General features: G+C 37.8%; 1 protein-coding gene across 1 annotated transcript in view; it reads left to right on the top strand.

Moving 5' to 3' along the window:
• Positions 1-1,406: 1,406 nt before the first annotated feature.
• The window catches only part of CNTNAP4 (contactin associated protein family member 4), a 212,732-nt gene continuing 197,742 nt past the window's right edge, over positions 1,407-16,396 (top strand). Inside the window, exon 1 of the mRNA XM_090131450.1 lies at positions 1,407-1,539. Within this exon, the coding sequence (XP_089987576.1) occupies positions 1,455-1,539 (85 nt within the window). The 5' untranslated portion in view covers positions 1,407-1,454. The remainder of the gene's footprint in view (positions 1,540-16,396) is intronic.

Raw genomic sequence — 16,396 nt, forward strand, 5'->3', positions numbered from 1 at the left:
CTGTGGCTTCATTAATTTTTCATCTTTGTTTCACAGTTCTTGACACCAAACAGTTTTTAAATGGTAATTGGTATTGTATTTTGTAGTCTCTGCTACATGCAAGAAGGAAACTCATCACTACCTTAAATAAAAAGAAGCATATCAGAGCTCATAAATAGTCCACTTGAAGAAGTTTGGTCAAGTTTCATCAATGGGTTGAAACTGTAATTCCCAAGTCTTCTGTAAATGCACTTCAGAGCTACTGGGAACGCCCCTTCAAAGTGTACTGTTTCATTAGTTTTGGATAACAATAAAGACACTACAGAGCGGAAGCCATCAGGGAGAAGCAGTGATGGAACCACTGATGAGTCATTTTGTGCAGTATTTTTCCTCAGATAATGTCAGAAGTAATAAGCAGATTGAGAACTCTATCTTTTTCTATTGTTGACATGTGCATTTAACCTTTGTTACAAAAAATACTTTAGGGATTTATTGCAAGTGTAATGACCTAAAATTCTGCTGAAGCTTTTCCTTAAATTTGATGTTTGTACTTATGTTAAAAACATTAGGATAGTTCCACTTCATAAAAGACAGAAAAAATGGTATGTGTTTTATATGTATGTTTGGGAACTAAACATCTTTAGCAAACCTTGTCACAGTCTTATGCTTATGAGTATTTTCTCTTAGCATTTGAAGCGTAATTCTTCTATGTCAGCACTAATAGCAATAGACCCAAAGAAGATAACTCTCGATTTTTTTCTGAGGGGCTTATCAGCCTGTCTCGGTCTGTCTACACTCACTAAAAGCAGATTTTTCTTCTTACATACAATCCTAGAATCTCTATAACACACACAATGTTTTCATTCAAAAATGGATGACTTGCAATATTATATATATTTTATAATATTTTATATATTTATAACATACTTTATATTCTACAACATACAGTTAAAAGAGTTAAGAAAAATAGAAAGAAAATAAAACTACAAAAAAAGATAGAAGTACCAAGGGTGAGCACCCAGCAAATGGCTGTGTCCTGGTGTTCATGCGCTGGCTGCTCAGTCTTACTGGCTGGCTTTTCTGGCTTTCATCAGAGCCTCACATTTCCTGTCTGTCACCACAAGGGGTGTCCAGAACACACTGTTAGTGTGCAGACTCTGTAAGCGAGCTGTGCAGCATAGCCTGGCAGTTTAGTCCTGAGTGGCGCTGTGAAACTGGAGGAGATATTCTTGCTGCTGCTCTTCAGGGATTGCTGCTGTGGTGATGGCGGAGGGTGGAGCAGATTTGGAGGTTCGTGTGCGTTTTTGAATTGGAGGAGGTATGAGGAGACATGGAGAGCAATTGACTGAGGTGTCTGGCTGCTGAGAAACACCGCAAGAAGAGAGAGAGAGAGAGGCAGTGAGAAGAAGCAGGAATAGGACTGAATTACAGTGCAGCTTTTTCCTAATATACTGGGTGCCTCAGTGAATGGGAACATGGATTCTGTCACTGAAATCTTCTTGAAGCTGCTGTTTTTCATGTCTGTTCATAACAGGAGCATGGTAGTGACAGGGAATACATGTAAGTATGGTATATGATTTATAACTCATTTCAGAGTGTTTTGAAGACATCCAGATTTTTTTATTTACATTTAGAGTAAATATTATTTTGTGGTTTAATGCTTACTATTTTGAAATCATGACTGCAAGATGCTAGACTGAAAATGTTGTAAAATATCCCTACATATTTTTATTATGAGCCTATATACAGGGTATTGTTTATAAGGCTTACATTCTGAAAGCATTTTTCTAAGGGATTTGTGTTCAGAACCATTTGCCCTTCTGTTTTCTGTTTATAACTGCAACATTTTCCAAGGAATTATGTCTTACATGGAAATTATTGGCAGATCTCTATTGTATACTGATCAGCTTTTAGCAGTTTATAATTTTGAAAGCTGATATTTGCATCTCCTGAATTCAGCTGGCATTCAAATAACATGATTGACATCATTGTGTAGTTCAACAGCAGTACAAATATAAGGAAAACTGTGGATTACAAGACTTTACGGACTCTGCACTGATTGCTTAGGGAGTATTAACAATGACTAAAGAAAAAGAATGGTATCTGTTTATACCAAAAGTTAAAAAAAAAGAAGTAAATCATAGCCAGTTGAGTGGTATTACAAAATGAAAGAGCAATTATAGTTTTTAGGAGCATCTGCCCTCAAGGATGCAATTCTGATATGTATCCTAAAAATCTCTGACTGTAGTCTTGAATTAAATATCTTTAAATTAAAAAGAAAAAAATTATGGAGGAACTGATTTTGAGAGGTTTTCTTATTCAATAATTATTCTGAGCTAGTCTCGTTCCATCTGATTAAGCTCTGGCAAGCTGAAGGATTTCATTCTGCATACATGTGGTAGAACAGTTGCCTAAATATCAATGCTCATAACCTGAACTGAGCATATTTTTTCCCCTTTCTGTTAAGGCACTGACCATGCATCACAGGGATGGAGTGGGCTGAAATAATGCTTGTATGGGAAGAAAGTGAATACCAAAGGAAGGAGGAATATTCAGGAATAATCTTACAACCCAATGGCTGGAAGGGTATAGATCCTTGGAAACATTTGAGCAATAGCAGGGAAGTTTGAAGTTCTATGTGGGTCTATATCTATCAGGGTTTTGGATGGTTTGTAAACTAAGCATGCTCCCATAAGCCAGACATTCACACTGCAGCACAAAAATGATCTTGTGCTGTCACTCAGTAACAATATCTCATTTGCTACTCAAGTGCATAGAGTAGCCCTAAACACAAATACTAAGTTCCTGTTGTTAAACACCCTGCTGCAGATCAGCCACAGCTTTAATTCTCTTCATCATTCTGCATTGTGCAGCTTATGAATACATTCATTTTCATAAGACAGTGATAACTGACTTGTACATTAATAGCATTTGGCACTATACATAAAACTACATAAGTTGCTTACAAGCAGACACATTAAAACTGTTACAAAAAAGACTTGCATCACTGAGTAAAGCAATAATGCACTAGAGGTCACTATTACAATTTAGGAAAAAAGGTTTGAGGGATGGACTTAAGCTTCTTTGTAATACAGAATTACGAAACATAAATCAAGTGCGAGATCCATTTACTGTAAAAATAGTTCCCAAAACCAAGCCAAATTCAAATATGGTATCAAATGAGTGACTTCAATGGACAGACTAGTATTCATGCACATGTGGTATTTTTATTTTAACTACTATGTAAAAGCACTTATCTGAACAGGGAAAGTGAGAATTCTGTCTACCTTACAGGCAAGGAAATTGATTGTGAAATTGAATTAAGATGGAGCGAATGTTAACATGTGAACAAAAGATATCTTGGCCAATCTAGTGTATATTTCTCATTTTCTCATCTCAATATCTAATCTTCAAAAAAAACCACCCAACCTTTTACATACATATACACAAATGTATGTATGTTTTATTTTGGAAGCAGAAATTTCAGTGTAAGAGTGTGAGTTTTATAAGTGGTAGTTTCTGTACCAGATGTCATGCTATGAATTTAGTGCATCAGGTTTCATAAAATGACCTCAAGAGAAGTAATTACTAATTACAGCATATGTATACAGTAGTCATTATATACCTCCACAGACGTTATTTACTTATTTACTCAAATTGAAATTCTTAAAAAGTTGACCAGAAGTTGAAATGTGGTTTTTTTGCATTCTACTATATTAATATAGTATTATATTAATATTAACATATTCAAATACATTTACAAAAACATGCAAAATTCAGATTATTAATTTTGATTGACAGCAGGCTATCAGTAACCAAAATGAATGGCATGATAATTTAATTTTTCCTCTAAACTATACTTTCCTTCTACCTTAAATTGTGTGGCTCCTTTCTGATAATAAATCCTGAATACTTCAGCTTGTTATGGCCTTCTTCAGAACCAGCTGCCTTTAGGAAAAGATGGAAGTAAAGACCTTTGCACTTAACTTTGAAGTGTCAATACTAATGCTATTAAGACAAATAATCAAATGATGATGTATTTAGAATTATTTTTGTTTTATGGAATCCAAGGACTCTTCCTTTCAGTAAAAGAATTTTCAGGTGTTCTGAAGATGATAGACCATATAGTTTAGAACATAAAAGTTTATTTGCTTTTTTTTTTTTTGTTCTTCTACAATCAATGAATATACAATGAATATTCAGTGAGCTTGGCTACGAAGTTATTACGCTAAAGCAGAAAAGATAGGACACTTACCCATATCCTGGGCTCACTTGTGAAACTTCAGCAGAGTGGATCTCCAGGGATCCTTCCCCACTGGTAGTCAGATCTTGGGCCTAGGAGAGGGGGAGCCAGGCTCCATCACTTCCGGCAGCACAGGTAAATTGTCTTCACTTGTGCTCCCATGGCTGACTCATTGCTCACCTCAGGTGATCAATCAGAGGTTCAGACTGTGATTCAGCATTTCCCATACACTCCACCCCTTCATGGTGTGAGTCAATAATTAGGTTGACTAAAGGGTAAGTTTTCTCAATACAGAGATCTGCTATATCACAACACATGTTGGTAAAATTCAAGATGAGTGACGATCAGTGAATGTTCATATTCTTTTATGGGTGAGTGCTTGATGATGTTACTGGAGGCATGAGGTTGTGAGGTGCAGGTCTGTCCTATGTTCCGTCAGTCCCATGTAGACCATCACCAGGTGTTGCACATGATCTGACAGTAACATCAGAACACTTCGATAACATTTCGTTCCTTCTACTGATCCAGAAGACTCAGACTCACAGGGAGTTATACAGATGTTTCAGAGGTACCAAGACAGGAAGGTCTGCTTTCCAGGGCAAGATACAGTTCATATTTCTATTCCAGGTCAACCCTTCCGCTTGTACTGGGGCATATCCTGGCTGCCTGTACCAAACCTGGCCAGATATCTGCGGCTGCATAACTATATCAGGCACCAAGGAGGGTGTCCTGATCTGCCATAGGGACACAATGGGGGTCCCTTTAGCAATGAAGATTGGAGTGTTGACCACAATATCAGTAGTCCATGTAGATACTACTGGAGGGACTACTGAGCCTCTCAGCTCAAACAATCTCTCCCAAGGTGCAAGTAGGCCACACCACTACGGCCCTACCTCCACCTTCCAAGGCCATTTTATGGATCTAAATTCTCAGGGGCAGGAAGCAGAAGATTATTTTCATTACCAATCTGGGGTCTTACCTGATTATCAATGCCCGTAATTTGGATCCTAAGCGTTGTCTGCAACATTCTCACGCAATGGATCTGCCGTCTCGGGGTCTTTCATTCAGGTCCACAAGGTTTCATAGAGTCTTTCTATCCACCCCTACAGGGACTGGGAGTCTGCCTTCAGCGCCGCCTTCAGAATACCATTATAATGTTCAACAAGGCCTGCTCCCATTGGATTATATGGCAGGTGGAATCACCATTCAATGTTATTTTCTTCTGCCCAGCGCTTTATCATTGCACCAGTAAAATGAGTCCCTTGGTCACTCTCTATGACTTGAGGTGTCCCATAGGCAGACATCAATTTAGTTAGTGCCTTGATGGTATACGCCTGGTTTGCTTTCAGCACTGGATAGGCCTGCAGTAGCCCACTTGCATTGCTGATGCAGGTCCGGGCATATCTTGCCCCCTCAGACCAAGGGAGGGGCCCAATGTAATCGACCTGTCATCGCTGGAGAGGATTGTGACCTCTAGCAAGATGGGCTGTTGTTTCAGGCAATGATCTCAGTCTCATCTTAGAACAAGCGTCGCAATCCTGGCATGTCTGGATGATGTCAGGTAGCTGTATGGGCAGTCCCCATGCTTTAGCAGCTGCCCACATTGTCTTTTGTCCCGCATGCCGTAGTTTCTGATGTAACCAACGGGTGATGTTCTCAGATGGTGAATTCTCAATCCATTGAGCTCAGGCCAGCATGTCAGCTTCATCATTTCCTGGTGACTGTAGGGGCTGATGACCAGAAACATGGTAGACATGTACAGTCTTCTGTTTTACTGTATTCCATGTCTAACCACATGTCCTCGCCCCAGATCAGCTGGGCATGGATAGTCCATTCCTGGGTGGCCCACTGTGCAGTCCAAAGAGTGAGACCCCAGTACACAGCCCAACTATCTGTACAGATATTCAGCATACTATCACAAGGTTCCTTGGTTATAACCATCCATATGGCTCACAGTTCTGCCCATTGGCTGCTCTGACCATTGCGCTCATCAAACCAGACTGTCTTGGTGGAAGAATGGTATACTATCGCTCCCCACCTTCTCTGGTTGCCCTTGCTGGACCCAGCTGTGTGCATCTTCAGGGATAGGATATTTTCTCTCCTCAATGGGACTCTTCTCTGGTGGAGCGATCAATATTTCTTTTGGTGCATCGTCACTGTGATAAGTCACTGGGTCTAGGATCTTCTGGAGTTCTTCTTCCAAGGGTGAAGAAGACAGGCTACTCCTTTGGCTGAGGTAGGCGAGCCATCGTGCTACTGTTTGTGCTTGGGCCAGCCCTGTCTTAGGAAGGTGGGTCAGATCTTTCACCCACCCCTGAATAGGCAGAGTGGACTTAACTATAACTTCAGCTGTTTCAGTTACCAGCTCTACTGCCTGTAATGCAGAGTAGGCAGCCAATAACTGTTTTTCAATCATACTGTATCTTTCTTCTGCTCCATGCCAGACCTGAGACCAGAAGGCAATGGGGGTCCAAACAGAACTCTGGCATTGCCACAGGCCCCAGCCAAAGCCATCTGGAGTGATGTGAACGTCCAACTCAGATGGGAGGGTAGGATCAAATATACCCAATGCCTGGGCTTGGGTGACTGCCAGTTTTGCCAGTTGGAAAGCATCCTATTCTGTTTTCCCCCCAGTCCCATAGCTGCCCCTTTTTTGTGAGTCTGTACAGTGGCTTTAGCAGCTGCGCTAGGTGAGGTATAATGGAACTCCAATAACCCAATGTACCTAGAAACTCTTGCAGCTGCTTCGATGTTGTAGGCACTGGGAATGCCTGAACCTTATCTATGACAGCACTGGGTAGTGCTTTGGTCTTTCCTACCTAACCACCCCCACAGATTTTACAGACAGGCCCGGACCTTGCACCTTTTGGGGATTTATAGCCCATCCTCTCTGTTGTAAATAGGCGGTTAATGAATCTGCCGCCTGCCCTACTGCCTCCAGTGAGTCGGATGTCAGTAGGAGATCATCAATATAATGATACAGGTTAACATCATCAGGTTTTTTCCAATGAGCCAGGTCACGCGCCACTAGATTGTGACAATACGTTGGTGAATGCACGTACCCCTGTGGCAGGACCTGAAAGGTCCACTGCCTGTCTCCCCATCTAAACACAAACTGATCTTGCGATTCCTCAGCAATTGGGATACTGAAGAACGCATTTGCCAAATCTAGGACACAATGATAGGTTTTTATCTCCCTACTTAATGTGTCCATTAGGAGGTAATATTGGGTACGGCCGCATGAAAAGGCAGTGTGACCTTATTTAATTCTCTGTAATCTACTCTCATTCTCCACATGGCTGTTACTTCAGAGGTGTGGTTATTATCTACTGAAATATTGTGGACCTGACCTATCAGGGAATGTAAAGTTGATCTTCTCCCTGTTAGTACATTAAGTTCCTGTTCCAGTTTTTCAATACAATCTTTTAATAGCTGATTTTCACTTTCTAAGGTGTCAGCTCTTATCTCAGCTTAATTTAAGGCATTTAACAGTGGCCATGCCACTCTGAAGGCAGCTAACTGCCTTTCATTTGTAGTTAGGATATTTCTGTCTTATCCTTGAAAGTATTCTGTCATGTGGAATGGGGAAATATTCCCCATGGTATGCAGGGGACCCCATTTCTCAACTATGGTTGCTAATAAGGAGAACCCAGGAACCCTGGGATCAGTCCAGGGATCATTTTATTTAAGGGGGTGATGTTCTTCCCCCCAACCCATTTATAGAAATTCCACAGAAAGAACATGATATAAAGTATATTTGGCCTACCTGGCTTGCCAATTGTACAATCTGTGAATACACAGAGTATACAAAGATCTTGGCTACAAAGTTATTTCACTAGAGCAGAAAAGAAAGGACACTTACCCATATCCTGGACTCACTTGTGAAACTCCAGCAGAGCAAATCTCCAGAAGAGATCCTCCTCCTCTGGTAGCCAGCTCTTAAATGGGCCTAGGAGAGGTGGAGCCTCTTCCGGTAGCACAGGTGAATTGCCTTCACCTGTGCTCCTGTGGCTGGGTCATTGCTCACCTCAGGTGATTGATCAGAGGTTCAGGCCGTGATTCAGCAGTTCCCATACAGTTGTTTTTATTTTTTTTTCCTCCGAGAAGTAATTCAGACTTTCCCTACCAAGAGAAGTAATAATTGCTGCAGCAAACTCTAACCTTTTTCAAGTTTTGTGCTAATGTTTCTTTTTTAGTTGCTTCCAGTGCTTTCTTACTTCCAGTATTTTCTTACAAAAAAATTACAGTTCCAAGGCACTGGAAAGAAGTTTGAATTAGACAGTAATTGAGGAAGAAACTATGAGAGGTCAAATGTGAGCTCTAAATGAAGAGTTAAAGCAACAATTTTTTTTTTTTCCCCCCCTCATTTCCTGTGCTAGGAAACAATTTTATTTTACTGGGAGATGTCTCACCTGCTGTAAATCAGAAAGTTACTAAATCAATCCTTGAGAACTTGCCAGAAATTGATACTCTATAAATGCAGTCATTTTGTTTTTAAGTTCTCTGAAACTGAAGTGTTGCACAAAATATATTTAAATGCTCTACACACAGTAACTCAACTGTGTCTAAAACTATTAATATTTGATTTGACATTTAATGAAATAAAGACAAGAAACTGGCTACTTTCCATATAAATTCACAGTTCTTTATACATCTGTTTGTAAAGCTATTCTGTTCACAGAGCCTTTTATTTTCTCTGTTCAGATTTTCAATCATACACTGTTATTTCTATAAACAACAAATTGTTTTTATTGCCAATAATAATAATATCAAGTATATATATTAATGATATATTATTATGTATCATTATTATATTACAACACTATTATCATTGCTACTATTGTTATTGCATCAGACTCCTTGCTAATATTATAGTTGAAGACCTCCTCTAAAGCTGGTAGAAAATGACTGAATCATACTGAGATTTTCACATAGAAGATTCCATAATTAAATACTGTGATTATATTATTCGTATAAGTCACTGTACAAGAAATATCAGTAGGGAAGATGTAACTTGCAGGAAGAAAAATATTACAATTTAATTCAGAAGGTGTTAGGAATTTCCTTTGGATGCAAGTCATCTATATTGAATAGTTGCGTATACTCTGACAACTTAATGGAACAGAATTTAAAATATATTAAAATGTTGTTTTTCAAAAACAATTTAAATGAATATGTAATTCTTTTACCACTAGTTTGTGGCTGATATGAAGTCTAAGATGAGGAGAAAATAGAAATACCCTTAATTTTTCTCTACCCTCTTTAATATTTATCTTCTGTTTATTCTCTCTCTCTTCTCTGAGATGACGATGGAGGTCTCATCACAGATCATGTCATTTCTGGGCAATTATTTATATGAGTGAAACATTACAAAACATCAAAAACATTAACATTATATATAAACTAGTGCCAATGGAAACCTGTATCAAAATTTATTTCAGACTTTCAAGGTTGAGAATTCACGGGAAGGCCTTTCATCTATAACACTAAGTATAATTAACAGTTTACATCCAATTGCCTGGGCTCAACCAGAATAATGAATGCAGTAAATTTGATCACAATTAATGGATAGTGACAGACAAGTAATGACATCCTCAAAGTAGGATAAATTCACCTACCCCCCAGAAATGCAGATGGTTATATGTAAAGCATGTTATCAGGTCTATTAATAACTTTTGCATTGTGTGTTATTATCTACTGTGTTTTAGTTTAGTTTAGTTTATTTACGATGCGGGAATTCCACAGTAATCACTACCTTCTTCAGAACTTGATAACAAAGTTATCTGCTTTCTTTTTTACACAATTATCATGTGTAAGCATGCTTTCATAACGACCAAGAACAAAAACAGCATTTAACTCAGGTGTTTTACCCAATTTTCTATGTTTCACAAAATAATGGTTATCTTTATAATTCTGTATGGATTGAAATGTTCAAATTAATACTTTTTTTTTTTTTTTTTCTGTGTAGCAGTAGAAAATGACATTTTGTATGTTTGTGTATCCCATCTGATATATTTGCCAGTTCATTACTTCATTTTCTGTAAGAACTTCAGCAATCAAAACTCAATAGTTTATACCAAATTCAACTGGGAAAAAAATAGATCAAATCTCTCCCTCAGCTCTTTCTAATCCAATTAAGCAAATCAAATATCATTTGAATACTTGAGAAACCTTATATGCTTTAAATACTGGCTATCTTTTCCTTCAAGATGACCCTCCACTTCAGGGCTACTCAAAAACATGCAGGATTAATGTTGAATACTTTGGATTAGAGTTTGGTTTTGTGTGCAGGTTAAATAGTTTCTCAATGCATTTGTGTATTTGTATCTTTTTAGTTCTTCTCAGCATTGCTGGTTATAGCAGAGTTTTGAGCATTGAAACAAAACGGTCATTCAAAGGGCGCTATGTCCTGAAATGCATGAGACAATTTACTGTTTTATATGATAAAGAAATATCAAATACTAACATTAGTCATGTCTGCAGGTGACTCCAGAAATACGCTTTAATTTTATTTAAGAGGCTTGAAGTGTAAAGCTACTTTTTTCTCTTCCTTCTCAGTTTTCAGTCAATAGGGAAGAAAAAATAGAAGAGTGAGAATTTTATGCCTTAAATTTTCTCTATGATTGCTTGGGTTTTGTTTGTTTTATTTGTTTGTTTTCCCTAGTGTTAGATATAAAGTTGTGTTATGGTGGATTGGTTTTCAAGTCTTTTAATGTAAAACACCTGTACATAATTTATAACTTGAAATTTTGACAGTGAAGGCCTGTGCAAGATTTCTAGGTTAAATAGATGAAGTAAAGAGGTCTTCACTGTACTACCATTTATTATATATTTCTCATTATAATAAAAGTTGCCTCATAAACTTGAAAATAAATATGCTAGAAGATACGCAATATTGTCATCATGAAAATGGTTTTATTTTCTTCTGTATTTGTAAAAAAAAGTGTAGTGTTAACATTAGGATATAAGCAATACTAGTTATTAGCTATATTAACTCTAATTTGTTCAATACTTATAGACTTGCTCAGAATTAGCACTATATTATGTGTTTGGTGTATGGATGTACAAGTATAACATCAAAGAGTAATATTTGTCAAAGAAATGCTCTATAGGTCTCCTTTATCAGTTAAAATCTGCACCACTAACCTTGAATTAAATCTGTGAAATGAAAAAAAAAAAGCTTGGTGTCAAATTATTTTCAGAAGGCAGTTATAAGTATTTATTACAAATAACTATGGTTTTTTTTTTAGTAAGCAAAATGTGATGTGGACTATGATGTAAAATGATACAGTTTATATTCTACTTCAAGTATATTTTCTGTGCAATAGTTTGAAAAATGATTGAAATCCTAAAAACATTTAAAATAGATTAAAAATAGTGACTGCAGAATTACTATTTAAAAACAAAACAAAACAAAACCTCACTCTAGGGTTTTAAATTACAGATGTCAAAGAAAAAAAAAAATCTATCCAGCTGGGTACCAGGTCTAATTACTTTTTTTAAATATATCTCATTTCTAGTAGTCAAGAAAAAGCTACTGCTAGTTCCTTGCTGATAGAGTGCCTGTTTGTTTTTATAATAATCTTTTAGCAATTAGCATATTTATGTATGTGATCTTGAGGAAAATTAGATTACAATCAGCATGTTAGGATTTTAAATTCAGATATCTGAATTTACTTTTATAATTTAGTATCATTCTTTATTCAGTTGCAACTGACGTAGGTTGTTTTCAGGCTTCTATTTGTCCTCTATTGTATCTAAATAAAAACAATTCTCCAAAAGCTAAGTCCTTCCTAAATATATGTTACAAAGATTTTTTTTTTTTTCCATTTAAAGTTTGGGCACCACAAGATTCCTATCTGAGTCCTTTTGACTTACTTTAAACAAATCAACTGGAGTGTTACGAATGATGTGGTTAAACAAGATATATAAATGTCATTGTTCGTGACTTGTTAAGTAACAGCTTCACTAGAAGAGTGAATGAAATATATTGTTGTTAGATAAAGTTTAAGGCAGAGGTCTTAAATATGACAGCAAGAGTAAGATCTTTAAGGGGATATAGTGCAATATAAATATGGTTCTGAGACAAACCATATTCCATGTGGGAAGCCTTTGGTTAATCTACCTGTATCTTCTGCTGTGTTAGACTGCATATGCTCAACATGATTATTCTATAATTATCTGAAAGTTTTGAGTAGAGGTCAGGGGAAATTATTTACCTCAATATTAAAAATTATGGTGAGGGCATATGATGCTTGCTGTTATGCAGCAATAATAAGGAAATTCTAATTAGTTATAACTAGCAGGAGTTGAAGAAAGGAGATTTTTTTCCTCAAATTTTGCTGCTTCACTAATTAGCAAATACGCCTTTTGAGATATGTGTTTGTTTCTACAGGAACAGAAAAGCTGGATTTTTTCAGTCTAAAATTAAAAATCTGGAACCTGGATGTCTGCCTCCAAGGTATTGACAATGGAGAGAAAAAAAGAAGTTCCAGCATCTAGTAATTGTTATAGGTTTATTAGAGAAGATAGGAAGACCTTTTATGCTCTGGAACAGCAAACTGTGCCTCTCAGTGTTATTTCTCCCAACCATGCCAATTTACTATGCAGTTGGAATTAGTTTTGTCTTCATAGTGAAACTTTTTTTTTTTTTTTTCTAAGTAAGATTAAAAGAAAAAATCAATAAAAAACAATATTTTGTCTCAAATTCAACAAAAGCTCCTAGGGAAATCAATGGGAGTTCTGCCTAAATAAATATTGAATGAAAGCTTTAGAGAGAATGAGCTGAATATTCATTTTGCAATGATGTGCTGCATAGTTTTAATATAACTGGTCTCTTTGTTTATTTTCAATGCATCAGTCTTTTCATTTGCCTTCTTTCAAGGTCTCAGACACAGCACTGTGTAACAAACAAGAATTATTCATTTTTTTCCATTTGACAAAAAATAAATATGAGCAGAAAAAAACATTCAGAATTTTAGCTAGCTCCTGTGGCTAGGGTATTCATATGCCTGCAGTAAAAAGGTACTATTCTCTTTTTCTGAGCTGTTGGTAACATAAAAAATATATATATAATAATAAAAAAATCATGATGATTGATTTTAATTTTCAAAAATGAAATAGACCCCTCAACAGTTGGTACTTCCAAGAATATCTGAATGCAGTGCAGTACACACAAGGCTGTGAAGCTCTGCCCTCCACATTTTAAGGCACACTGCAGTACCTCTTAGTCTTACTAGCCTGAATCTGAAATTCTTGTTTACATTCATTTAAAACATACATGTAAACATAAATATGTGGAGATGATAAAGTTTATTTTCCTGTAGAATAAGATCAACCAAGTCGTGTTAGTTGTTTTTGCATTTCCTAAGGTACTTATGAATGCTTTCTATGACAGTTATGAATATAGGAACATAGAATCATAGAATCCTTTGTGTTGGAAGGGAAATTTGAAGGCCATCAAGTTTAACTCCCCTGCAATGAACAGGGACACCACAGGTAGATCAAATTGTCCGGGGCCTTATCCAGCCTTGAAAGTCTCCAAGAATGGGGCATCAACCACAAAACTAGGAAACCTGTTTCAGTGCCCCTCCACCCTCACTGTAAAATATTTTTTTCTTATATATAACCTAAATCTACCTTCTCGAAGCTTGAAGCCATTTCCCCTTCTTGTATCACCACAGCTAAAGAGACCATTTGCTAAAGAGACTGTCCGCTTCTTTCTTATAGATCCCTTTAGATACTGAAAGTCAGGTAATCTTGAAGCCTTCTCTAATCCAGGCTGAATAGCCCCAGATCTCTCAGCCTGCCCTCACAGGAGAGGTGTTCCATTCCATGGATCATTTCTGTGGCCCTCCTCTGAGCATGTTCGCATGTTCCAGTATGTCTGTATCTGTCCTGTACAGAGCAGTAGATGTTGCCTAGATTAGGTGCAGTACCTCGCACTTGGATTTGTTCAACTTCATGAAGTTCCCCTGGGCCCACTACTCAAGACTGTTTAGGTCCCTCTGAATGACATTCTGTCCCTCTGATGTGTCAAGTGTACCCCACAGCTTGGTGTCTTAAGCAAACTTGCTGAGGGTGCAGAACCCCACTTTTGATGTCACCAATAAAGACATTAAAGAATATTGGCCCAAGCACTGACCCCTGGGGGACACCACTCATGACCAATCTCCATCCAGACATGGGGACATTGATCACCACTCTCTAGACTCAATTCTGCATCCAGTTCATTACCCACTGAACAGTCCATCCATCATATCTATATCTTTCCAGTCTGGAGAGAAAGATTTTGTGGGATACTGTGCCCAAGGCCTTACTGAAGTCCAGACAGATGACATCAGTGTCTCATCACTTGTTCACTGATGTGGTGACACATAAAAGGCCACTCAGTTGGTAAAAGGATTTGCCCTTAGTGAAGCCTTGCCGATTATCACATATCACCTCCCTGCCTTCAGTGTGCATTAGCATAGCTTTTGGAAGGATCTCTTCCACAATCTTCCCTGGCACAGAGGTGAAACTGACAGACTAGTAGTTCCCAGGGTCATCTTTATTATTCTTCTTAAAAATGGGCATGGTGTTTCCTTTTCTTCCAGTCACCACGGAGTTAATCTGATTTCCATGACTTTTCAGATATTATAGAGACATAGAGAGTGTCTTGGTACCCACATCAGCCAATTCCCTTGGTGGGATCATCTCATCAGAACCCATAGGCTTATGGATGTTCAGGTTCCTCAGGTGGTCACAAACCTGATCTTCAGTTACTGAGGGAGGGATGTTGCTTCCACAGTCCCTTCCTACCAAGCCAAATGTTTGAGTGCTGTGTGGCAAGAAGTTATCAGGGAAAATGAAGGCAAAATTTGTTAAGTACTTCAGCCTTCCCCTTGTCATGATACAGGAAGAAAAACTATAGCTAGATTTTGCTCACAACACACTCCTATGGAAAAGAAAAATGTTACTCTCACTCCACTGCAACATACCATTGTAGCAAAAATAAGTAATTAAGTAAAATGAAGTATAGAAAAAAATTAAGTAATAGGTGAGTCAATAATCAAACCTATATTTGGATTTGATAGCTTCACTTCTACAGTAAAAGAAAAAAAAAATACAGATACAACAACAAATTTATTTGAAATAGTCAAATTTTCTTTGCCTAGGTGCCAAATTAAAGGTAGTTGCAGCACTCTTTTCAAGAAGTTTTTATGGTATGTTAGGAGTGGTGTAATTTATTTTTTCAGATGATAACTTTTTCCTTCTACTCAGTTTCTATTGTTTATACGCTTTTAGAGCACTAAGAATCACAGAATCATAGAATTGCTCAGCTTGGAAAAGAACCTTAAAGGTCATCAAGTCCAACCGCAACCTAACCATACTACACTGACTCTGACATCCCACTGCTAAATCATGTCCCTGAACACCACACTTAAACAGTTTTTAAACACATTCAGAGATGTATCATTTCCTTGGGGAGGAACATTTCCTTGGGGAGCCTATTGAAATGCCTAACAATCCTTTCTGTAAATAAGTTTTTCCTGTTATCCAATCTAAACCTCCCCTGGTGCAACTTGAGGCCATTTCCCCTCATCCTGTCACCCGTCAGCAGTGAGAAAAGACCAACACTGCTCTCACTTCAATCACCTTTCATGTATTTGAAGAGAGCAATAAGGTCTCCCCTCAGCCTTCTCTTCCCCAGAATAAACAGCCCCAGGTCCTTCAGCCACTCCTCATAGGGTATATTCTCCAAGCCCTTCACAAGCCTTGTTGTCCTTCTTTGGACCTGCTCCAGCATCTCAAAACTGAACAGAGACTGGAGGTGGGTTCTCATCACTGCCAAGAGTGGGGGCAGGATTGGTTCCCTAGTCCTGCTTACCACCCCATTCCTGATACAAGCCAGGATGCCATTGGCCTTCTTGGCTACCTGGGCACACTGCTGGTTTATATTCGTCCAACTGTCCATCAGTACACCAAGATCCCTTTCCATCAGGCAGCTTTCCAGCCCTCCTCTGCAAAAAGATTTCCTTATTTCTTCATTTTTCTTTTCTCCATGAAGTCTCAAAACCCTCATCTGTTCTCAATTGCAAACTTGTTTTGATTTTTGTGAGCTGTGATTATATCATAAAACATTCTTATGTTGTATAGATATGGTTTACTGTGTCCTGATTGATTCTTCTTGGA

This window comes from Phasianus colchicus, chromosome Z, assembly GCF_987193195.1.
Source record: "Phasianus colchicus chromosome Z, bPhaCol1.hap1.1, whole genome shotgun sequence".
NCBI classification, from domain to species: Eukaryota; Metazoa; Chordata; class Aves; order Galliformes; family Phasianidae; genus Phasianus; species Phasianus colchicus.